Source organism: Alexandromys fortis, unplaced genomic scaffold, assembly GCF_014885135.2.
Source record: "Alexandromys fortis isolate MF-2015 unplaced genomic scaffold, M_Fortis_MF-2015_v1.1 scaffold_16, whole genome shotgun sequence".
NCBI classification, from domain to species: Eukaryota; Metazoa; Chordata; class Mammalia; order Rodentia; family Cricetidae; genus Alexandromys; species Alexandromys fortis.
Genome location: NW_026067893.1, coordinates 2,649,925 through 2,675,343, shown reverse-complemented (window position 1 = coordinate 2,675,343; position 25,419 = coordinate 2,649,925). Strand labels below are relative to the sequence as shown.

Sequence of the window (25,419 nt, the reverse complement as noted above, 5' to 3'; positions counted from 1 at the left end):
GGCTCTGTGTGGGCAGAGCAGGCTTGTGGCTGGCCTTGTCTGCAGGGTCCCTTAGCCAAGGTATGGCTGTTAGCATTCCCAGAACGCTCCAGAGGTAAGCACCATTCAACAAGAATCCCTGAGTGGTGGTAAAGTTGTGGATACACAGAAGTGAAGGGAAGCCATGGACTCATTGGTCTGGGGAGGAAGAGGGCTTGTTTTTGCCATGGGGCTGTTTTAGGATCTTCAGGGGATAATGTTGGGGAAACCCTGACTAAGAAGAGGCCTCTTCTGAGGCCATTTTGGCACAGTAGTCCTGTTTCTAGAGGACATAATGGACGTCAAGAGGTAAGCTCCCCAACGATGCACCCCTCAGTCAGGTCAAGCTCCCCAACGATGCACCCCTCAGTCAGGTCAAGCTCCCCAACGATGCACCCCTCAGTCAGGTTGGCTGCTGACATGCCCAACTGATTCTACTTCCTTGCACAAGAGAAACTGTAACTCTTTTAGCTTGGTATGCTCCCAGAGAGCCTGAGTTCCCAGCATTGAGCTGGGCAGGGCTGTAGAAGTTAAACGTTTGTAAAGCCCAATTTCTTGTAGCTTTTGGGGTGGTGGCGGGTTTGTTTAATTTTTGAAATAAGGTCTTGCTATGTAGTCAAGACTGTCCTCAAACTTGTTATCCTCCTGCCTCAGTCTCCCAAGTGCTAGGATTATAGTCATGAGCTAGTTAACTAGGTAAGTCCTCCTATGTCCTGGTCAGTGGTCACAGCTCATAGTACACTCCAGGGGCTCTGCGTTCTGGGTGTGGGCTCTTCGCAGGGCTGCAGGCTAAGCAACATGGCTCTGGGCACCACCCCTCCCCCAGCAGGTGAGCCACTGAACGTGTGAACACCTGGACCACAAACATAGCCAAGGCCTTGCTGGTACCCTCCGCCTTGTATTAAACACAAGGAATGGCAAAAGATCTGGCTACTTCTACGGTCTGCCTAAAATATTTCTTTACTGCAGAAAATTTCTAAAGATACCTTTGGCTTACTCAACTGGATCGGAAGACATTCAGCTTGAATGGAGTGTTAATTTAAGGTGAAAAAAATCCTGGCCATGAAATTAATGCTCTAATGGCCCCGGGTCTCTAACCTGACTCCAGCTCAGACAGTTCTACACAGAACCTGGATGATAGGATAGTAGTGACCTGGAGCCTTCCCCTCCCCTGCTGCCACCTGCTCTTGGAAGTGACACTGGGTCTCTGGAGCACACAGTTAACTAATGACACTGTGGTGGAGATTATGGTCCCTCCGTACAGGCTAACACCCCAAGAATTGGCTCACAATGGGCCCTGGAATGGAGGCTAATTGAATCAGTACATCGCAGAAAGCATACACCTGATGGGGAGAATTAAACAAAACATACAGCTCTGAACAGAACCCCGATGGCTGCACTTGGAGAGGAATGAAGATCCAGGCTCTAAGACCAATAAGGCTGTGACCTACGATCAGAGACTCAGGATGGAAGAAAGCAGCCGCAAGATTAGCATTGAAGACGCCAGTGTTCAGAGGAAGACAGATAATCCCACTTTACTGGAATTATCCAGCAAGCAGAGCATGGGCCAAAAAACACCCATGAAATACAGTGGGGGAGCGCTATGAAGACCACACGCTCCCTACATAGTAGAAAGACTGGGGCTCTTTTCCTAGCTCATTACCCCCTTCCACCCTTGGGGGTGCTCTGAACTTTAAATATATCCCATGTCTAACCTAAAGGACAAGACTTTCCCCATCTCTTCTCCAGGCAGTGGCCAGCATTTTCAGCTAGCGTATACTATAATTTTCCTCATACACTTGAATAAAACTGAATAAACTCTCCTCGAGCCTCCTTCTGAGTCTGTTTTTAAATTCTTTTATTAATGAGACCAAGAACCCCAAAAGAGAACCTTTGTGTCTCTGGGTACAAGACCAGGGTAGCAAGGCAAAGTTTCAGAATCCAGGTACGTACATGGGCACTGAAGGCACCCCCATTTCTAGGATCCAGGTGAGTACATGGGCACTGTGAAAACACCCCCATTTCTAGGGGTCTATCTGCTCCACACTGACCCCCACACTCACAGTGGAGATTACGGGGCTCCTATGATGCAGAAGGATCACCTGATAGAAGAACTCCACACACTAGTATGCTAGAGTCAGCTTGCTATGGACAGGTGGGCCGTGTTGCGGAATTGTGGGAACTGCTTGGCATTAGAGTAGCGGATTGAAAACACCATAATAAGGGTATTTATACTGTGGTAGTCAGTCAGTGATAGAGAGCAGGTTGTCCTCAAACAATAAATGAACACCATGTCGAAGAAACAGTTGGTCCTATGGGAAAGACTGGGCTGTGTCCCAGCCATCCGAAAGAAGTCCTCTGGGCCAGATTTCTACTCCTATTTTTCTGGTGCCAAATAAAGCCCTGTGGCACCAGGTAAACTCCAACTTCAGGCTCTTCCAAGGACAGACAGGAGTTCGTCCTTTACAACATCCCCCCCAATCACAGTCCTCGGCTTTGAGTGATGAGGATTGCATGTCTTAGTCAAGTCTGTGTTCCAGTGCAGTGACCAGCACTGCTTTGTTGGTGCTTCTGATAGGATGATGACAAAGACCTTGTCAACCCTTAACTCAACTTCCTGCCCAGAAGCCATAAGCATCACGCAAAGGGATTATGATAATACCTTGGCTAATTCTTTTTTTGTTTGTTTGTTTTGTTCCATTTTGACAGGGTCTTGTGTAGCCCAGGCTGGCCTCAACAGCTAAGAGTGACCTCAAATTCCCAATCCTCCTACCTCCACCTCCTGAGTGCTGGGAGAACCGGTTTTTTCCATCACAGTCAGCAAGCCCTTGAAAACAGTGGAGAAAGGCTGCTAAGAAAACCAAAACCAACCCTAACATGGATCCCTTAATTTGGGACCCTAGTCTATATGGATGCACAGCTCCCTAGGCCTGGAGGTAGGGGGGAGGGCCTTGGACTTCCCACAGGGCAGGGTTCCCTGCCCTCTCTCAAGCAGGATGGGAGAGGGAGGAGGGGGTGTGGGGGAGCGGGAGGGGATTGGGAGGAGAGAAGGAAGTGTAAATAATTGAATGGAAAAATAAAAATTAAAAAAAAAAAGAAAACCAAAACCCAAGGTGAGTGAAGACTTTAATAGACAGTTTTACAAATGACCTAGTTTTTCCCTGGCAGATATTTTGTTGTTACAAGGTTTGACTCCATTTATTTATTCCTAATGTTTCAATTAGCACACAAAGTAACAGGTTTCCCTGTGACCATTCATATCACTTAGTTTGGGTTAATTTCTTTCACAGATCATGCCTTTCTCCTGCCTCCTTGCCCTACCTCCCAGCTCACCCAAATCCTAATTTTATACTTAAATCTTAGTCCTAGAGTAAAAGAGGGAACAGCAGAACCTGGATTTGAATACTCGGGTTTTCAAACCAGCATGATATAGGCTATAGGATGGTGAGGCCACAGGATGCAGGATACAGGCTATAGGGTGGTGAGGCTATAGATGCAGGATACAGGCTATAGGATGGTGAGGATACAGATGCAGGATACAGGCTATAAGATGGTGAGGCTATGGATGTGGGATACAAGCTATAGGATGGTGAGGATACAGATGCAGGATACAGGCTATAGGATGGTGAAGCTACGGATGCAGGTGAGACTAGAAGGGGAAAGAATTGATGAACTCAGCTTGGATTTTGTCCTAAAGGCACGGGAACCACTGAAGGACTTTAAACTGAGAGGGTACCATGGTTAACATGTGTGTGGTGAAGCCTCTTCCTTAGACCTCTCCGACAATCAGCAAAGATGGACTTAGGACCTACGTGTACCCACTCTGCTGGGGCAGTGACAGGGCACATAGAGAAGAGGATAACGTGTCCAAACGGTGGAAGCCACGCTGCAGAAGGCTACAGAAAGGACCAGAGTGTGAACAGTTTAGCAGAAGATGGTGCTGTAGTGGGAAAGACAGAGTGTGGGTTTGCAGCTGTGGCTCTTCCGAGCACATGGCATCTCAACAAGTCAGGTTTTGGTAGGTGGTTTGATCACCAGCTCTTGCATCAGCCCAGCAAGCATCGACTACCTAATCACCTACTGTAGGCACAGCTTCGGCAGCCCTGGAACACCCTTCATGCAAACACCTCCACCTGCTGACCCTGAGTGATGAAGCCATACTCTAATCGGCTTCAGCGGCTTCCCTGCCTGAACTGCTGCGGTCTAAACAAGGAAGCGTAGATGTCCAGCATGGGATTAACAAAGAAACTCCACCGCTGGATTTCTTATGGAGACATGAAATCTCCATGACTACGGCAGTGATGAGCTCTGATTGTTTTTATCTGAGAAAATGAAAAGGAAATGAATAGGCAGTGATGTAGAAATGCAGCGCCCTCAGACACAGAAAACGCCCGCCTCCCTGCCTTCATCCCCCACACTTGAAGAAGAAAGGGCTGGCAAATACCACGAGGCCCTCAGGAGATCTGAAAGACAGGGGCTGGTGTAGAAAATAGCGTATTAAAGGGAGCACACTGCTAAACGCAGGTAGAAAAATGATTACAATGATAAAGTCTTGAAGCATCTTAAGCAGCAGATGGTCTCCGGACAGTGGGAAGGGGAAACCGTTTACCTACTTTCTCTGTAACTTTTAGGAACATCGTGTTATAAAGAATAGGCAAACATGTACCAGCAAGGTCGGTGTAACTCCTAGACCACGGTGAACCCTGAACCGCTTTCTGGGACACACCGCATGGATGAGAGACACCTGGTTGGTGGTGCTGAGCCCGGGATGAAATACTGTGACCCCGAATGGCCTCCACCTGACACTAGCCACAGCTGCTGAGAATGTCCCTTAACGTCTTAGCTCCGGGGTTTCCTTCTGGAGATATCAGAAATGCGGCCTGCGAGACACAAGGCTGCCCTACTCAAACAGATGACAACACAACACTCCTTTTTGTGTTTCCAGTATTACTGCTACCCACAACCCATTCTGCCGTCAGCCATGTTTCTAGTGCCAAGACGCCCGGTTTCCTCTGAGGGCGTAGAACGGGACCTTCTCTAAAGACCCCTCATCTAACTCACAAGGCCACAGAGGCCGGGCACCACCTCAGGGTTCCAGGGCAGGTTTCCACAGGTGGCATACTTAGCAGAATGAATGTCACTAACAGCTCTGCGGGGAGGGTGAAGGACAGACACTGGTTTTCCTTTCCCTAGGGCCTTGACATCATCCAGAACAGACTTGTTCTTGGGACTTCATCCTCATGTTCGTCTGCCTTTAGAGACAGCAGTGGGCACCAACGTATCTTACATATTGTGAGGGATTCTATGAGGGCAGGGCATGCATGTGAGGGCCTACATAAGAGAGGGTGACCCTATCTGTGAATTATTCTCTCCTTTGGCTCTTCGGAGTTTGCCAGAATCCATACAGTCCCAATGAAAATCGTGAATTTGGTAGAATGCCAGCCTAACACACTTGGAGTCCTGGCTTTGATCACTAGTAGAAAACCAGCTGTAGTGGTACATGGCCCAAATCCCAGCACTTGGGAGGTAGAGGCAGAACAATCAGGAGTTCAGCTTCATAGTGAGTTTGAGGCCAGCCTGGACTACATGACAACCTGGGCAGTGGGGAGGGAAGGATGAGAAATTTTCTGGAAACCCCCTTTAAACGTCAGGACTACCGTTCCCATCACTTGGCTGATGGAGCTTTCTCAGCCAGAGTGCCAGTAGAAGGCCGGCTGTTCTGGGAACATCTCTCTACTCCAGACACCTCAGCTGGTGACTGAACTCCCTTCCCTGTCCCAGCTTCTTTCTTTACTTTGGAAGATGGGGCCAATGCCAGGTGAGCTACCTTACAAGGTTGGTGATTACACAGAGTTCTTCATGTGTTTAGTAAATGACCTTAGCCCTTGTGCTCCAGCGGCCTGCTGCAGTGCACAGCTGGACATCTGTGCTCCAGCGGCCTACTGCAGTGCACAGCTGAATATGAGATCCAGCATCCTTACTGCAGTGCACATCTGGACAGGCTCTTTCAGGGAATCTGAGCCTGTATTAAATACATTCTGTAGAAGGTGTTATTTTTCTGGAGGTAACTTAGCCAAAGTGACTAGATCCAACAGTCTCTGTGACACCCCTGTGCTTTGAATCAGGGAGGCCTCTGTGCCTAAGTAGTTCTCACCCCATTTCCTCAATTCCTGATCAGCTCTACTCTGGTTAACATCGACCAGGACTATGGAGATGACCCAATCATTTCTATCCCCTTATTTTCCTGGCCTTGACCCAAGGGCAAGGGTTCAGCACATGGGTCCCAGGCTTCCCTCACCATACTCCATGCCTACCCTACAGTGCTTTCTACGAAGTTTAGCCTGAGGAAGGATCTGGGCATCACATGGGCATCTTGCAGCTTCCCCATGTCTTCTGCAATCAGAAGCTTTCCAGGTTCAGACAAGACAGGCTGCAGGACTGCATCCTTATCCTTCCAGCTCACATCAGACCGCAGTGGCCCTGAGGGTAGTCCAGTTGGCATCCAATCCGTTCTGGCACTCCTCCCGGGGCCACTTTGCATGAGCACTGACAGCCATCAGTCAGCACGCACCAGGGAGCTGACATGGCCAGACAGCGGCTCTCACACTGGCAACTATGCAAAGTGAGATGTGGGTATTGGCGGCTAATCCAGTCCCAACCAGGAGCCTCCGAGCTGGTGTCCCAGAGTTGCCCTTCAGCTGGGCTTCCTCCCTGACTACCCACAGCTGATTCCTCACAATGCAGAAACTAACCGCAGACAACAGGAGCACCGAAAGATCACAGACAGCCCTGCGCTGCATCTCCAAGTCAAACAGAGTTGTTTGTATTACCCATGACACGTTACGTCTATTAGCGCAGAAAATCTAGCTTCGCGGTGCTTGTTCTTAAGGGAAGAAATTGAAGGAGCCAAGAAATTGGAGGCTTTCTGGCTGACGAAACAATCACAACGCTCTCAGCCACCCAACAGTGGTCTGCTGGGATAACCGCAGGTGACAAATACGCTAAATCCCTTTAGAGTAACTCTTAGCTCAGAAGCCCTTGATATTTCTGCAGGGAAAATTAATAAATCAGTTTTGTGACAATTTGGCCACAGGGAGAAATATAAATCTAGATGTTCAACCAATCTTCCACCAGGAGAGCTACACAGTAAGGCTCCAGACCAACATGGTGTGAACTGACATTATGTAGAATTCAGAGGCCCTGTGTCTTCAGGGGAGAATTTCAGAAGGAGCTTCATATTCATCCTGGAACTGAACTCTCTCAGCAGCAGCAGCTTGGGGACTCTGGACAGCAAAGGTCACCCACTGTGGCTTCATTTAGTTATTCAGGCTCACTCTTGCCTCAGAAACAAGTCTGAGATGCGTTCTGGTGCAGCTACCCTACAACAGAGTCAAGGGACGTACTGGCGAGGGGGCTGAGGGCCACAGACAGGTAAGGGTACAGAATGTGCATATCCCTGCTAAACAGGGAGAAACTACAGATCCGGAGCTGAGCTTTCTAACATCCCTGGGGAGCAAAGTCAGTGACTAACACAATCCATGACACCTGAAGAATTAAAACAGTTATGTGTGTGAGGAAACCACACGTGAAAGTATGCATATGCCTGTGGGCTTTTTTATTCCTAAAGCTGTCTCCCTTACTCTTCCCATTGCCTGATAGGAAGGCAATCGCAATGGCCCTTAAGAATGCAAGGCAGGTTAGTAATCCCAGGACTAGGGAGGTGGAGACAGGAAGGAATATGGCTGGGTGGAGAGAGGAATGTAAGACAGGAATAAGCAGGAGCTCAGAGTGTTTAGTCTGAGGACTTGTAGAGACAGGATACCCCATCAGGTCTGAGGATTCGGTAGAGGTAAAAACTAGTGGTTGGCTGCTCTGTTTCTCTGATCTTTCAGCTTTCATCCCTAGTATCTGACTCAGGTTTTTATTATTATTATTATTAAGACCAATTTGCACTACAGTGGTTGGTGCTGGAAATCCCAGAATTCATGAAGCCAAGGCAGGAAGATCTCAAATTCAAGGTCAACCTGGGCTACACTGTGAGATCTCATTAAGAAGGGGCTTGAGGAGAAGAGGGATAACAGGAAGAGGAAAAAGACGCTGACAGTGTTGATGGCATGAGTACTAGACAAACAGACAGACGACAGACAGACCTACGAGCCAAGAAATCAAGAAGTGAGAACAAGACATAAACATGCAAAAAGAACTTAGCCCAGTGAGTACCCCAACCGCAGTCCAATGTGGTCACCCCAACCTCAGCCCAGTGTGTACCCCAACCACAGCCCAGTGTGTACCCCAACCACAGCCCAGTGTGTCTGCCTCAACCGCAGTCCAGTGTGTACCCCAACCACAGCCCAGTCTGACCACCCCAACCACTGCCCAGTGCGGCCACTGTGAACTGTGGGCTTGTGAGAGGAGGGGAGGAGTTCATGTTGTTAAAAGCCACCAGGTTTGTGGTAACATATTAAACACCCCTGCATGAACAACATAAACAGCAGGCATTTTAAATATCAAATTTGCTGGTGGACTAGAAATTATATTTAAATTCAGCTACTTACTAACCATGACACTTCAGGCAAATACCCCAATTTCTCTGTGATTTACTTTCTCAGAGTGAATGACAGCAAATCCATCGGCTATAACGGGGGGGGGGGGGGGGGGGGGTTAAGCGCATCTGACAGCTTGCACCTCTTCCCAGCTGTTCCCAGTTCCAAGGCAAAGGAAGAAACTCATGAGCACCAGGGCCCATAATTCTGCTCTGGACCAGGCAAGAGATTCCACACTGGCCTTGGGACCTCTCTGAAATGCTAGGGTTTAAATGACCAGCCTGAGACTTGTAGAATTGAATCTGCTAATAACTTGGTATAGAATTCCTCTCCAGGCAGCAGTCCATGTTCAAAGTCTTCAAGCACTCAGTAAGGTCATGACAGACACTAGGCTCCTTCCCTCCATGGAGCCCAAAGGCCTTTCTCTAGCAAGTCTTCATCATCTTCAAAGACAGCAGAGCATCCTACAAGCCAACGAGCCCACAACCCAGAAATACGCAGGCGGTGCAGTTTTGCATGTAGCTCCCATACACAGCGCACCACCAATCTGAAGACGGGATCACAGGCCTGCGTTCTTTAAGGGGAGCTTGGCAAATAGATGCTCTCAAATATCTTCCTTCCAAGACAGGGCACAGAGAACATCATCGTCGCGCAGGAGGCAGACACTCATGGGGGTCTGCGTCAAGGAAATGAATCACTCCTGCTCACAGACGATAGCTCCCCCTTCCTGGAAATCCTTAGGTCTTGCTCTTAGCAATTCCTTCTCCTTAATGTCTCCTGTAGCATACTCCACCCCACCTCAGTATCTGCATTTTATATATGGCTCTCCCAGCTGCAGACAAAACATTTCCCTCTCCTCACGGACAAAGGAGCTGAGTCCCGTGGTTTATACGAGTAGTTCTCTAGAAACGGGTCCCTCAGCTTCTTGGCCTCGTTTGCTGTGGTAGTGACTGGTTCACACAGGGAGCTGGGACCATCACTGAACACTCCCACCAAACCTCTTCTCTGTCTCTCTCTGAGTCTCCAGAAGGTGCCTGTTTCAGAGTCGAGGCTGCCAACCTCTCTCTGAGTCTCCATAACCTCTGTCTCTGAGTCTCCAGAACCTGTCTCCGAGTCTCCGGAAGGTACCCATTTCAGATTTGAGGCTGCCAACTTCTCCACCACTTTCAGTTGTAAATCTTCACTTTTAGAACAAACCTTACCAATGTCACCAGAGAGCGGGCACCAAGAATTATGACTGGAGCAAAGTCGGTATTTAACAAATACTTGGATGTGTGAGTAAATAAATCTAAGTTCCAAGCTCTGATTGCTTGTTAATCAACTCATTATGGATGGCTTGGGTCTGTACATTCATCCAAATAACAGGCTCAGAAGAGTAGAAACCATCTCAAGCCTAACTAGCTCTTCTAGACTGTACAGACAGTAACTGCATTCATTTAGAACAGTGTGTGTGTGTGTGTGTGTGTGTGTGTGTGTGTGTGTTACATAACATATCACAACCTTCTTACTCAGATTTGCCTTCATCCACAGTTGGGTACACTGGCTCCAGCAAGGCCCAGATCTGCCCAGTCATGGACCTGGCTAGGTCCAGCAAGGCCCAGATCTGCCCGGTCATGGACCTGGCTAGGGTTAGAACCATATTTGGAGAAGAGACCCACACACTCCTAGAGCAAGCTCACCTCACCAACTTCTTTCTCTGTCACTTCAGCTCTTGAACATCTGCCTCCATTTAGTCTGATTTAAATGTCTATCGGTGATCTTACTGAGAGCAATAAAGTACACTGACCTAATTAGTGAGCACGGTCTAATAGAGCTTATGGTTGATAAAATTGTAATATTTGTTAGTACTGTTCAGTAAGGCTCAACTACAATCTGGAGCACCGCTATGTGGAGAGTCATCTGGGCCCGAGCCCTATATCTGAGCAGCCCTACTCCTAGGCTAAGGTCATCCCTAGGGGTTATCACAGACATCAACCAGTATGGCATGCCAGTGCCAGCGTCGCGCTCAGGAGTAGAGTTCCCTAGGACACATAGGCTTTCCCTCAAACAGAGAAGACACCAAAGGTATCGACAGGAGGCACCTAGTTGGGGCTGGCCTTCCCCGGACTATCTCTTTGAGAAGCACACGTGTGGACCCTCCACTGAGTCCACACACCACAGGAAAGTGTGTAAGACCAAATCCCTCCCACCACTGCATTTCAACTATGCAAGGCACACGCCCACGTGACACCTCCAACGGCAGTGCACAGATCAGAGACATTTGGTGGCACCTCCTGGACACCCCAGACACATGCCTTCCTGTAGTCTAGGCAGCCCACCCAACGCTCCCTCTTGACAGCCACAGACGCGTCCATGAGGAAATAATGAATCGAGTAAAACACATTGGCTCTGAGTCACTCAGGGCACCGACCGCTCTGAAGGTCATTTTTGGAAGGAGCGCTTCTCTCTGAGTAACTGCACTCAAGACCTCTGTTTGGAGATACGTTATCAACTGTAACTCAGACAACTTGATTCCTGTTTCAGGCCACGGTCAGCCTATGGACAACTGGTTGTCTCCTCCTTCATGAAGTGACAGGCAGTGGGGCTACCCCTGAAAGGATCTAAGCAGGCTCATGACCACCACACTGTTAGGGTCTGAAATTAAGAATTTCCCCCAAAGGCTCATGTGTTGAAACCTCTGTCCCTAGTTGGCGAGACTATGTTCGGCTCTGGTAACTTTAGGAGATATGGCGTAGATGTAGGAATTAGGTCACTGGAGCTGTATCCTTATGAGCTGCATCTTGTCCTAAGTCCCTCTCTGTCCTGGCCACCATGAAGTGACCAGATTCTGCCCCAAGTCCCCATCACCATCATGATGTCTCCTCCCAGGGCCAGACACAGAGCAAGCAATCACCAGCTGGGGGCCAAGATGGTATTTTTTCCATTTAAGCTGTTTCCTCAAATATTCTGGTCACAGGTACACACAGCCAACTAAGACACAAGTGTGTAAGTGTCCGCCACGTCACACCTGACTTTCTAGTCCTCCTCAGTGAGAGCCCAAGCCTTCTAAGCATAGTTCCTGCAGTTCATCAAGGGTTTCCCATTCATTCTCCATATCCATGACTAACTTCTTGGCCTCGATGTCTTCCCTACGGTTCATGTCCAGCTGGTTGGACAGTCCAGACCCCACTTACAATGTACTGTTCCCTTCCCAACCTCTGCCCAAGGCTCAAATCCCAGCAACACTGATCTCCATGTGTTCCTTCTTGATCAATCTTTGGGCCTGAAAGGCAGATCGGACCACCAGCCTAGAACATCTGACCAGAGTTTCCTAAATCATGAGCTCTCCAAGCATGAAGTCTAGGCCAGCAACAGTAGCAGCACCAGCCTTTCCACTGCTGACTCTCTGGCCCCACGCCAAACCTCCTGCATCAGAACTGACCCTTATAAAACATTCCAGAACCATCTCTCCAGGTGCTGCAGCACAGGTACCTGCCCTTACCTGCCTCCCCATTACTGATGGCACCCCACTCATTTCTTGCCCTTGAGCCTCATGAAACATCTGACTCCAGTCCTCATAACCCACCAGATGAACCCACCAGATGGGCACATCACTCCACACAGCCAGCCTAACAAACCAAAGACAAGTGTGATAGCCACGGGCCTTATTTGTAGCTGAGTATGAGCCCGTATGAAGTCCCTATGAGGGGCTGACCTCTGGGCCCTGTCCTGTCTCTGCAGAGAGGTTTTCCAGGGTGCTGCCCGGGTCTTTTGGCCGCAGCGTTTTTGAAGGGAAGGCATTTCCTCCACCCAGATCCCGTTCTAAAAACGTGTCATGCTGTCAGATGGAGCCAGGCAACTGTAAGAGGAATTCCAGCTGCCGGGCAATCATAGGAACTCGCCATTCTGATTCTAAGGGTTGAGGGGTTGAGTTAGGTTAACTATCATTGTAGCCACGTGCACACGTGCATGCGTGCGCTCACACACACAGCAGAGTGAGCAGAGGGGAGCTGTCTCTACTACCCAGCCAGTGCCTTGAGCCTGGGACTTACCTGAGGAACCCCTCAAGCCCCAACCTCAGAAGAAAGCTTAAACAAATGTGTCTGGACACAGATTTTATCATCAGCGCAACTCGGTGCAGTGGTGAAATCTTTAGCTTTCTGGAAAGAAGAGTCACTGATGAAGATGCTGTCTTCAGCAGGACACCATGCAGATCCATGTTCTGTAGCCTGCCTGGCTGCCCCAGAGTATAGCATAGCTGATAGCAAAGTTTGGCAATCTTAGAGCTCACCTGACTGCACCAGCAAGGGCAGTCAGGCCCTAGGCACGCCTTGCTGACATGCAGGTCAGGCTTGGGGCAGGCTGGGGGCAGGCACCCTACCCACACGCCTGAGTTCAGAGGCCTTGGGAAAGATGGTTTCTATAAACCGAAGTCTCCAGCCCAAGTTCACCCCAGTGTATCCAATATGGTAGTTCCAAGGAAGACTCAGGCACCCTGCTGGTCCATGGAGCCTTATTGGGGGCCAATGTGGTTGCTACTCTAGTCAAATGAAACTCTTAAGTCTCAGGAAGGCAACCGGGCGTTGGCCAGAGGTCACTTGCTGTGAAAATGCCACAGACTTAATGTAAGAGCTACCCAAAGGTCTTCCCTCCAGACACGAGGTTTTGAAGAAGGTGAAACTCCCCCATGCATTTCCTTTCATATCTTGTTGTTATGTTTGAGAAACCCTTCTAACAAATAGACTCTGTTACTTAAAGCCACTCACTCACGAAGCTTCTTAATTTTTTTTTTTAAGTAAAACGCACACGGAGCTTTTCATTAGTGTGTAAACATTCCTTCAGCTTTGATGTAATATGGGAAGTATTAATAGATTTAACCCATATAAACAGAACCCCCTGGGATTCTCTGGGTTTTCTTCAAGAGTGTAAAGAGGTCTAGAAACCAAAGAGGCTGGAGATTTGCTCCTTTAATGAGAAATGAAATGCATTTCCAAGAGGTACAAGATGCCGAGGTCTCTTAAACATTTTACTTTGAAAAGAATTAAATAAAAAGTGGAAATAAAGTCACCTCCGGCCTCCAATTCCACTCCCGCTCAGTGTTTCTGGCAGTCACGTGTGTAGCTCACAAGATGGGCACCCTTGGCACAGCAGCGGGTGGCAGAGATTCAAGATCCCGGGCTCTGCAGCCCACCAGGCCTCCTGAGCTCAAATTCCAGTCGCACCATTTGGGTGACATGGAAATGACTGCAGATCTCTCCTCCTCAGCCCTCCCACTCCAGTTTTGCTGGAAAGAGCTCGGCACAATGCCTGGCACGCTGTGAATGTCACCCAAATGTTGCTCACCCTTACCCTAACCTCAGCTGCTGCTGACATTCACACATTCCCGCAGTGATGTCCCCAGGCTCCTGAGTCCCGTGTGACAAACCACGCTGCCTCTACTTGTAGCTTGCTTCCCAAAGGGACCATGGGATGACTCACAGCAGGAACCCAGCCAGGGGCGGGATGTGTAGGTGCTGTCCCCCTGAGTCAGTGAGTGCCCTTTGCCTGGTCCCTCATCAAACTGACTCACACACAGTGCTACCTCTGAGGGCCACTATCTGATGTGAGCCCTCTGGGTCACTGAAGCTGTCACATGCCCACAAGGCTGCCAGTCGCGCCCCTGCTGCCTACGCATGCTCTACAATAGCACGTCCCACCGCTGTGGGCCAGCCGTCCTGCGGCCAGCTCCGCTCACATCTTCCTGTATGAATGTACGTGAATAACTGCATGTTCTACAAGAAACGTCCCCGCCATGACATGTACCCCAAGCATCACTAGACAGTGGTCCCCTGCCTCTGTCCTCACGCGTTTCCTAGCGGTCCAAACACCAAAAGGTGATTACGAAAGCAATTGCAAAGCTTGGCAACATCACCTCCGGAAACAGTATAGGTGAGTTTCTCAGAGGTATCGATGCACAATGCTAGGCAGTGGGAACCTGCCCCCGACCCAAACCCCACGCACACACCCTACTGTAAAGGTCTCTGTCACTGGGGGACAGAAATGCTACATTTGGAAATTTTGTAGACAAACTGAAGGAGAAAAGAGCGCTCTGTGCTCTGTGGGACCCACCAGCCGACACGCTTGCTTCATCTGAACCTTGAGCATCCCTGTGAGGATGGAGTCAGCGGTCCCATCCACAGAAGGGAAACTGGGCCTCTAGCTGCCCATATCACAACAACAGTAGAAGGTCACGTCTTCCTCACTTGCCTGATATCCCAACACTCCAGCAGAGTGTGGGGCTTTTCATGTTGATAGTTCTTTTAAATTCTTGTTTTCCTTGGATGTGAAATTTTCTGCATAATTAATCACCTTTGGAAATTACAGAGAAATTTCCTATTCACTGATTTGGAAATGCCCAGAGAAGCGAAAACGGCGGCACACCCCACAGGACACGCTGGAGGTGTGGAAACACGAGGTGGGGGTGGGGAGCAGGATGCCAAGTCTATGTGTGAGACCCAGGCCACAGTGGTAAGAGCCACACAGATGAGGCTCAGGAACAGACCCCAAGGGAGGAGAGAGCACACTGGTCCAGAGGAGGTGATGATGTTCATACTGACCAGGCTACCCTTGCCCTCCACAGGTATTTGTCAAACAGCAGACGCTGCATAAACACATGACATGCCCACTCCTGGCTTACAGGATACCGATACCGAAAGGACAAGTTCCTGGGCTGCAGGTGTATGTCAGCTACCAGGAAGCAACAGTCTCAGCTTAGGAGGCATCGGGCAGGGGCTGGATGAGGGTGGGCCCTTCAGGAGGCTGAGGTCTTATTTCTCCCCACTATTCCCCATTCTTTGCTCAAATGGTAGAGCAGCTTTGAAAAGAGGCTTCGTTGTTGTTGAGAGGAACACACTGGTGGGCCTCTTTGGAAGAGAAAGAGTCGGCTGTACTGGGCAGCAGAGGGGATCAAACACCATCTGCCTCAGCTGCCCACAGCTTCAGACAAAGGGGTCTGAAATCCAGGGACCCGGAGACCTCCCTGCTTAGCCCTTCCTTCAGAGCTTCCGGGGAAGCCCCTGAGGTCTCGTCCCTACTACAGCACCCCCAGCTCTGTACTGACAGGGTAAGTCCTGTGCTAGCATTTAGCGCGGAATTTTTCTGTAATGAATGAGGTAGAGCCTTGGGGAAGGGGGGAGTTAGGAAGGCAAACCTATTAGCTGTGTCCCAGGAGTGGGACAGAGGATTGATTATTTAGAGCTGGTGTCACCGGGTGACAGCAAAGACTTCATCTAGACCATGAGATGCGCAACCAAGTCTCCCGGTGAGCGCTGCTTTGGACTAGGTGAGAATCAAGGACTGAGCTGGAATGGAGGGCAGGGGGATCACACAGAGTGAGCCCGAGTATCAGGAAGAAACACACACGACCGATAGGTCCAGGACCCAGGCTGTCACGCGCACTCTGTCACTGTGCCCAGCGTAAACAGAGAGTTAATAATAATCATTAAAGAAACCAGTGTGGTCTGGGGCAGTGAAGCTGTCACACAGCATCCACTCTGTAGTAAGAGAGAGCTGGGGAGGAAATGGGAGGAAGCCAGGACTAAATGAGCATGTGCTACCTGAGAAGCCGTGTTCACTTTTCAAACGACACTAAGAGACCCTGATGGACATTATGTCCTATCTCTATGAACACAGTCTTTAAAACCAAGGCAGTCTTAGTCCCTGAGCCACAGAGAGAGTCTGGACTCAGGACCGTCATTCTGTCTGTCTGGAACTAAAAGTAGGAAGGCTGAACACTGTGGGAACATTGTATTCTTGTCAGGAAAAAAAAATCCTTTGTAGCCAGTGACAGTAAGCTTGCTCATCTATTCTTTGAGGTCCCTTTTCTCTCTTCTGCAGAGAGGGGCTGTGTGTTTCCGGTTGTCCTCTACAAACCACCCCTAGAGGCAGCTGGTAGATCAGAGACTGAAGAAGTTCCATCAGTGAGGTCCCATCAATGTAGCCGTGTTACTTTGACCCCATCCCTATGTAGCCTAGCGATAGCCCTTATCAACAGCCAGGGGAGGGGTGGGCTTTAGTTCTCAAGCCTCTCTCGTACAGCCCCAGGTGTCTGTACCACTCTGCTCTCCTCCTGACCTACTTTACTTCACATGGTGGCTTCTCCAAAAAATCTTCTTCAGTTGGCTGTTCGTATCTCTGTCCTCCCACTCCATGGCCACCCGACCAGAGGCTACCATGTCCTGATGTAAAATGTGCGTGTTGGTCTTCTCTGAAATGTGAGGAGATTCTAGGTTTCTGTTCTCTCACAGTATGTGTAGACCAGGTGGGTGGATGCATGTACAGATGGATGAAAACATGGATACGTGGATGCAGTGTGGCTGGACTGACATGGAGTGAACAGAAAACACGTAGGGAGATGAAAGAATGAATGGACAGACAAATGGATGGGCTATCCCACAGAGGGAGGGATAAAATGACAGAGGGCTGGACTCTATGCTAAACCCAGTGTCCCTCTGAGCTTCCCTCTTTGATAACTGACATCACTGGCTACCACCCTTTCCTTGTGAAGATTGCCCACCTACCCCAGCTTCGCTCAACTTTCCAACCGCCTACCTAAGGCCTCTTCAGATATCCTCGGGTCTTGGCTGGAATCACACTGAGGTGTGGAACCCACCCCGCGTGCACGCGCGCACACACACACGTCCACAAGCTCCCTTCTGCTTCACGGTCTCTGTTTCTCAGCCACCAATGATCTGAACGCTGGCTCCACTCTCTGGCTTCCCGGGCATCGCTCACCCACGTTTTTCTTTAGTTTGTTTTTCCCATTGAACAATGGAAAAAGAAAACTTTGGTGCGAAGACTCCCTCTGGATCCAAAATCAACACCGTAGGCAAATATAATACAAAGAGTCTCCACCTCTCCGCGTCTCCTGGCCAAGAGTGGAGAGAGTGACTGTGGAAGGGTGTGGGCAGACTGGGGGTGGCGAGAAGGTCAAGGCAGAGACAGCAGGGAGCCCCTGGGCTTGGCAAGAGCTTGAACAATGGACAGGGAGAATTGAATCCATCCAGGCTTTTCTTACACTACTAATGCCAGGAGAAACAAACTGCTTCATCCTGGCCTCTGCAAGGGAGAGTTACGGAGAGAGAAGACGGTGGAGCAGGCCTGTCTGTTCACACACCCCTGGGATGAGACCCAGAAGAGCGAATGCTGTTTTCACCTGACAGGCAGCGGGTGCTGTCCTCACCTGACGGACAGCGGGTGTTGAAGGAGACCCTTGTCCAGCTTTCAAGGGCGGGTAAGTAAGTTAGCATGCAGACTCGTACACGTGGGGGAGAGACGGCTCACCCAGGTGGGTGTGTTAAAACCAGCCATTTGCACTTTGAACGCATCGCTAAAGACACTCATGTACTCATCTGAGATGAAAGCCGTTCAAATGGACTGGAAAACGTTTTGCTGTATTTTCTCATATTCCCGGACCTTTCTTTCCATGGTTCAAAAGTTTGAATTGTCTAATCGCTGATTTCCATGTATGAATGAGTTAGTGTAAAATAAAATTAAGTACCAAATCAATCTGCCAAATTAATCTGGTTTTAGGCATTAATTATCCTCTCAGTCATTTTCTCTCGAACTCACCACATGTCAAGACAGACTCAGGCCTAGTGACCAGCACCCAGTTAACACAGGAGCTTCCAGAAGTAGAGAGAGTCGTCATCATTAGGACCCACGTTTACTGTGCAGAGAGGGTCTTATTCCAGGTAGATGAAACACGACTCTTGCCTTTTAAAGATGCCCAACCACCGTGGGACTAAATGAGCCACGGGGGTGGAAATCACCCCATCCTTCTGTGGCATGTTTCTCCGCTTGTCCCAGCTGACGAATTAGCAATGCTACACTTCCTTTACACGTAAGAGGGTCACCCCAAGTGTGGCAAAAGAGGTATTAATTAGGGCAGGCGCTCAGAGATTGCACACACTGTTCTTCTAAAGCTGTACCAAGGGATGGGTGCCTTCTTGGTTCAGTGACCAATTCCTGGTTTCTAAGATGTAATTATAGGATTCTGGGTCCCCAGGGGACAGAAGAACCATATACCTGGTGACTAATCAAGCTACTATTTTGAAGACTATGAGGACCTACAGCTGCAAAGCTGGGAACCTGGAAGAGGAAGGGGAGGAATATCTCCAGGAGGTCAGGAGAGGTTCAGAGACAGAGGTCCCGAAGTCCCTTACTCCCTCCTTTAAAACACATCTTTAGATTTATTTTATTTGTATGTGTATGCATGTTTTGCCTGGACATATGTATGAGCACTACACGCTGCCTGGTACCCAAGGAGATCTGAAAGGGGGTCATATTCCAGGGATCCATGGTTACGGGTGGCCGTGAGTCCCACGTGGGTGCTGGGAACTGACTGAACCTACGTCTTCTGAAAGAGCATCAGGTACTCTTAACAGCTGGGTATTCTGTCTAGTCCCAGATGATTTTCTGAGACAGGGTCTCGCTTTGCAGCTTCCCTGAAACTTACTATGTAGACCAGGTTGGACTCAAACTCACAGTTATCTGTCTGCGTCTGCCTCCCAGGTGCTGGGATTAAAGCTAAGCCCCACCATACTTAGCCAGTAGTCTAGAAGAAGTAGACAACCATGACCCAGTATTACTAAATGCAGAGAAACACTTCATGCCCTCTGGGGCATTCTGCCAAAGAGGAACCTGGGCTGCTGTCCGATGTGGGCAGCTGGTTCTGGCTCAGCCCCCCAGGACCCAGTCCTCTGAGGCACGATACCTTAGTGCATACTCGGAATGCAAGGTTGCAGGGTCTCTGTTGCATGCACGGAGCAATCATTTCAGCCCCAGCGTCTAGACACGGACAGCATACAGTAGCGGTGAAAGCCACAAGACAGGTGGCCTGCTCAGCAGCCTCGGGCCACCTCTCCGGTTGGCACAGGAAAAAGAGTGAGAACGGTGCCACCTCTGTGATTCTTCAGAGCAGACCGCTCAAGAGAAGATTCTCTTGGCAATGAGAGGAGCCAAGTGCCTGAGCGGCTCATTAGAGCTAAGAGCAATCGAAGCAAATCTCTGGGATCCCGAGTCAGAACTCAAGTGCAGAACTTAGCTCTGAACGCTGGAATTTGGGAGGAAGGGAGGGAGCAGGCAGAGTAAAAATTTAAATAATGCATATAACACAATTTGCATCAGGAATGAAGGACAGGCTTCCTTTAGGGCACACTAGGTACTGTCGGCCTTCCAGGCAGTGAGGAAAGCAACCAGAAGGAAGCTGGCATGTGAGCTGTGGTGCTCCAGGGGAAGCGCTGTGCTCCAGGGGAGGAGCAAGAGCTTTCAGATTTCATCACAGACATCTAATAACACCTTGGTGCGTGCTCTGCTCCAGAGCAGCTTGGAGGCCCGAGCAGTCAAGCTCACTCCTTTCCCAACCACCCCAAGAGGAAAGGAGCCTGTCAGCTTCACTAAAGAAGAAAGGAGGGAAAGAAAAACAAAGGCAGAGCAAACCTCCAGTTGCTTTGTATCTGTCTGAAGGCTCAAGGCAGAGAGAGCTGGTTTTATGCAGAGGCACCCTGGGACCCTCGGGAAGGAAACCTGAAGGCTGCGGTAGGAAAACATTACTTTTAGGGAGGTTTTAATCAGTTTGAGCAGCTCTTTGATAGGCAAGGATGTTAAGCCAGGAGAGTCTGAAGATGGGGTGAGGGGTAGTTAACACGTGGTGTCTCCTCCTGCCACCCCTCCCAGTCGGGATGTTTACACAAGCCCTTCAGTTGGCTTAGAGGGAGGTGGGTGAGTACAGAAGGAAGCCCACAGAACTGCAGACTCTAGCACTACCAGCTGCTGCCCAGGGTAGGCATATAGAGGCCTCCTTAAGCTGGACTGAGAAGAGATGAAATAAATGGACTAAAATTAAAGACAAGAGTAATAAGATCTGCTGAAAGAAAACACCACTAGCCAACTTGTGGCTCAGATTACATTTACCCCCATTGGCAGGGAGTGGTTAACAGGGAGTGAGCAGTAAGTCCAGGCTCTGGAAAAAAAAAAAAAAAAGTATGGGCAAGATAATCTCACAAGGGGTAGTGCCAGAGAGATCACCTCCCCGGGGGAGATTCAAAACAGGGTATAAAACCCATCAGTGACGGTGAGATAATTTCCCGTGCGGGAAGGGGGGTGGGGGTGGGGGGCTCCCTGGTAAGCCCATCTCTGACTCTCAAGACTCGAATTCTACCCAGAGCAGCAGCAACAGCAGTAACAGTACTGCGCTCACAGGGTTTCTACCCCGCTGTGGTGGTGTGGCTTCTGTCTGTGCTGCTCTGGCCTTGGCAGGGTGGGGCACTCAAGTTTGGGCGAGAACCCTCTTAGTCTCCTGTCCATTTCCATTTCCGCCTCACCAGCTGAACCATGGGAGGGCCTCTCGGCTTCCTGAGCTTGTTTTTCTGCTGGATAATTCTGGATCCCCAGAGAGCAACCAATCCATCATATGATACACAGGTTCCTCCAGCCACTTCCCCAGAGGCCTCCAAGTCCTCGAGTTCCCAGTTCTTCTCCCTAGCTGAACAGGAGTCCAGCGCAATACAACAAATCTAGACCACTGCAAGGATTACATCTTTAGCACAGCAGGGTGGTGTGTGTGGGTGAAATTCAACACTTGTGGTAGGCTTTGGACCCGTGTGAGTGTGTCACCTGGAAGTCCTGTGTACTGTAAATCTTTAAAAGAGAAGGACTCACCTCTTAGGCCAGCCCTCCACTTCTGCCCTCTACAGCCCTTCTTCCTTCCCCAATAGGACTCAGAGCCTAGGCTCGATCCTCCACTCAGTAGTGGGTAAGATGGTATCTTAGAGATGAACTGTCGGGCTCCAAGTCAAAGAAGACAGTAGAAGTCCTGTTCACACGAAAAGGAAACCCTTCTGCCTCACGGTCAAAGGATGCTTCAGAGGTCCTGAGCCTTCCCATCCTTACATGTGAGGCCCGGAGTCCGTCTCCATCCCTCATCCTCCCGGCTGCACTCACTTTCCAGGTTCCCTACCCCATGCTTAGGACATAAGAGTGCATCCAACTCCCCCAAGAGGACCCTGCGGAGCCAGCGCCTGGGAAGTGGGGTGGCTCGTGTCTCCACACATAAACTGCTCCTGGAATGCTACATCCAAGCCCCTCCAGGAAGAGAGAGCACAGCTTCCAACAAAGCAAACAACAGTACACACCTATATGGCCACTATTCTCCAAAAACCTTTAACAAAAGGGCTTGGGAGAGATCTCAGACAGGGTGCTCGCCCTGTGAGTAAGAGGACTTGAGTGTGAGTCCCCAGAACCCATGTGACAAAGACACGTCTGATGGTGTGCACCTGTAATTCCAGAGCTGGGGGGTGGGGCAGGGACAGACAGATCCCAGAGCCCCAGTGGCCCACCAGCCTCATGGGTGGGGGCGGGGCAGGGACAGACAGATCCCAGGGTTTTAGTGGCTCACCAGCCCCACTGAATCTGACAGTTCCTGGTAAAGTGAAAAACCTTGTGTCAAGAAACAAAGTGGACATGGTCCTGAGCCACAACGTCTAAGGCTGATCTATAGGATCAGTGCAGATACCCAGATGTGTGTCTGTACATGCCTGCAAATGCACACCCACACATGGAAAGGGAGGGACAGAGAATGGCTTCAGCACAGGACAGGTACACATACGAGGGTTTCCCTTTCCTTTGGTCACTATCAGAGCTCATTTGAAAGGAGTCCCTTCCGCCAGAATGAGACTAACAACAGCTAATAGAACTAACACATCAGGCACTCTGTTTTCTCTTGATCGCTAGACTTTGGAAACAGAGAATCTATTATTACAGAACAGTTTCACCCATCTGCCCACCCACCAAGTACAAGAGATTTACAGAGGCTTGAGGCCCCTGCCCCCAACCCCGAGGACAGGGTGCAGTTGGCACAGGTACAACGCCCTGCCGAAGTCCGCAGCGCAGGATCTGATCTGCTCTTTGGAAACAAACATGGCAAGCCGCAGTGTGCAGAGCTAATTTCTGCTCGCTGGTTTCTACTGGTTTCTAGCACTAAGTTCTGGAAGGACATACATCAAATTGTCAACAGGGGGTGGAGGGTTGTGGTGAAAAGGAGCTTACTAGTGCAACCCTCATCCCACTGCCTCACACCACCCCCAAACCCCACCCCACACCCCATATCCCTTTCCCCCGGTGGAGGACACGGTCTTGGACTCCTTAAAATGTGAAAAATGAACCAATAGATGCACATTTTCTACATTCCCCCCCCCCTCACACACACACACACAGTGAAGGCTGGACACAGCCAACTTCTACTGTCTGGTCTCTTCCAGGCGCCTGAAGAGCAAGAACCTCTATCCTTGGCTAGCTCTTTTCCAGTCTTGGCAGCCCCCCGGAGCCCGAGTGAGCATCTGCTCCAACCTGGCCTCACCCGGGTGCCTCCCTCACCTCAGAGGCTCCCTGTAAGCAGTGTCCTAGCCCCTTCTGCCTCAAAGCATTCCCGGGTTAAAGATGGAACTCTCCCCAGGTGAGATGGAGCAGCTGTGAAAGTCTAGCTGCAGCTGCAGAGGGTCAAACTCTCACCATTCCACTCAGACGACCAAGCCTGAGGGCAGCACAGGAGCCTGGGACCCGGCAGCTGGAGCAGGAGCCACGGCTTCCCCTGAACACTCACCTGCAGATGTAGTTTGTCTTGCAGGAGTCCTGCAGGTTCAGGCAGTTGGGCTTGTCCCGTTCTTCGTAGGAGCACACGGGGACGATGGTCTGTCGCCGCCGCTCCGTGCAGGCGATGTCCCTGCAGGAACAGAAGAGCATCCCGTAGCTGTGCTTGGCCGGGACCTTGTCGAAGAACTGCCTGAGGGCCTTGTGGCACTTGCGGCGATTGCAGACTTCGTTGGACATGCTGGTGGTGCACGGCGTGATGTAGGCAGACCTGTACTTCTTGCAGGTGTCGTCCAGGTTGCAGGCCTTGGCGGCATCCAGGCAGTTGTTCCCTTTGGAAATGTGCTCCACTGTAAGGCAGAGAGAGAGGAGTGAGCACAGGGCTGGGCTCTGGAGCGTCACCACGCACGCACGTCTGCATTGAGGTCTCGCCAATCCCCTGGGTATGCACAAACTCTGGAATTCAAGGAGTCTCAAACCTGGTGACGTAACGGTCTATGACACAGAGGAGGTGTTAGGGTGCAAAGACAAGGAGCCGACAGTAGTCCCTAGATGTCCCTAGACATCTTTGTGGAGCTATGGATCCACCTTGGGAACTCGGGCACCTGCCCAGCTACTAGTTAAAAAAAAGGCAACTGGAAAAATGTTTCCAGCTCCTGCTTGGTAAACTGAAATCAGGACCAAAGAAAACAGCAACAAATTATATACTTGTTCATGATACAGTATATAAAATGATATGCTGAATCCAAGTATAATTGCCATGCAATCCTCCAGGAATATAATTATGTAATAAATGCGTATAGAACATGCTAATTACTATATGATTACCGAGTAATTACATGGTTATTTGAGCCCAGAAGACAAAATATTATGCCAGCCTCTCTAAACAGGAAGAAGCAACTCCAGAGAGTTTGCGTCTGAGTTTCAGATCATAGGCCGTTGGATGAACACCAGAATAAAGCACACAAAATTTTCCAAACCTCAATTACCACTTAGCTCACCACATCCAAATTGTCGGCTCTGTGGACACTGATGTTCCTGATTAGGAAAATTCAGCTCGGATTTTGGATAGAATTTCTCTGGGTTTACACTGCGCAGGCTTTAGAAATATCACAGAGCATATGCTAGCTTCTGCTCGGGCTCTCTATGCCCAGGCTGCCTGGAAAGCCAGCGCTGCCCACTACGGGCTGCTCTTGTGCAGTCTGGATTAGAGTTTTCAGGAGGCAGAGTCCCCGGGCAAATGCACAGGCTGCCTGGGCCAATGGGGAAGTTTCAAGTAAACTGACAAGGGGAATTGAGCTCAGGACCCAAGTTGTTCTAGGCTGAGGGGCCAAGTTCTAGGCCCAGGGCCCATGCTCTAGGCTCAGGACCCACACTCCAGTCCCAGGGCCCACGTTCTAGGCTCAGGACCCACACTCCAATCCCAGGGCCCACGTTCTAGGCTCAGGACCCACGCTCCAGTCCCAGGGCCAACGTTCTAGACTCAGGGCCCACGCTCCAGGCTCAGGACCCACGTTCTAGGCTCAGGGCCCACGCTCCAGGCTCAGGGCCCATAATCTAGGCTCAGACCCCACACAGCTCAGGATCCACACTCCAGGCCCAGGGCCCATGCTCCAGGATCAGGACCCACATTCTAGGCTCAGGGCCCATGCTCCAGGCTCAGGGCCCACGTTCTAGGCTCAGGGTCCACACAGCTCAGGATCCACGCTCCAGGCCCAGGGCCCACGCTCCAGGCTCAGGATCCACACTCCAGGCCCAGGGCCCATGCTCCAGGCTCAGGACCCACGTTCTAGGCCCAGGGCCCATGCTCCAGGATCAGGACCCACATTCTAGGCTCAGGGCCCATGCTCCAGGCTCAGGGCCCACGCTCCAGGCTCAGGACCCATGTAGTTTCTTCGTTGCTGTGACTAGCACCCTGACAAAAAGACAACGCAGGCAAAGGGTTCACTTGGCGTACTGTTCCAGAGCAGTCCATCATCGAGAAGCCAAGATGGGGTCTGAAAGAGCTTCTCACATCCACCCACAGTGGAGAGCAGAGGGAAATGAACACTGACCACTTGATAGCTTTAAAGTCACCCTCTTCCCCCACCCCTGGTGAGTACTGTCACTCCTAGTGGGCTGGGTCTTCCCACATCATCACTGCCATTAACAATCCCCAGACGATCCCCAGAAACATGCCCACAGACCAGCCTGACAGATACAGTTACTCAGCTTAAGACTTTTCTTGGGGAATTCTAGGTCGCGGCAAGCTGGC

At 50.3% G+C, this 25,419-nt stretch overlaps 1 protein-coding gene across 4 annotated transcripts in view; it reads right to left on the bottom strand.

Moving 5' to 3' along the window:
• Gfra1 (GDNF family receptor alpha 1) overlaps positions 1-25,419 on the bottom strand; it is a 213,560-nt gene that overhangs the window by 39,741 nt on the left and 148,400 nt on the right. For all 4 annotated transcript variants that reach the window (XM_050149482.1, XM_050149507.1, XM_050149498.1 and 1 more), the window contains one exon: positions 23,179-23,515. In XM_050149482.1, coding sequence (XP_050005439.1) covers positions 23,179-23,515 — 337 coding nt within the window. The remainder of the gene's footprint in view (positions 1-23,178; positions 23,516-25,419) is intronic.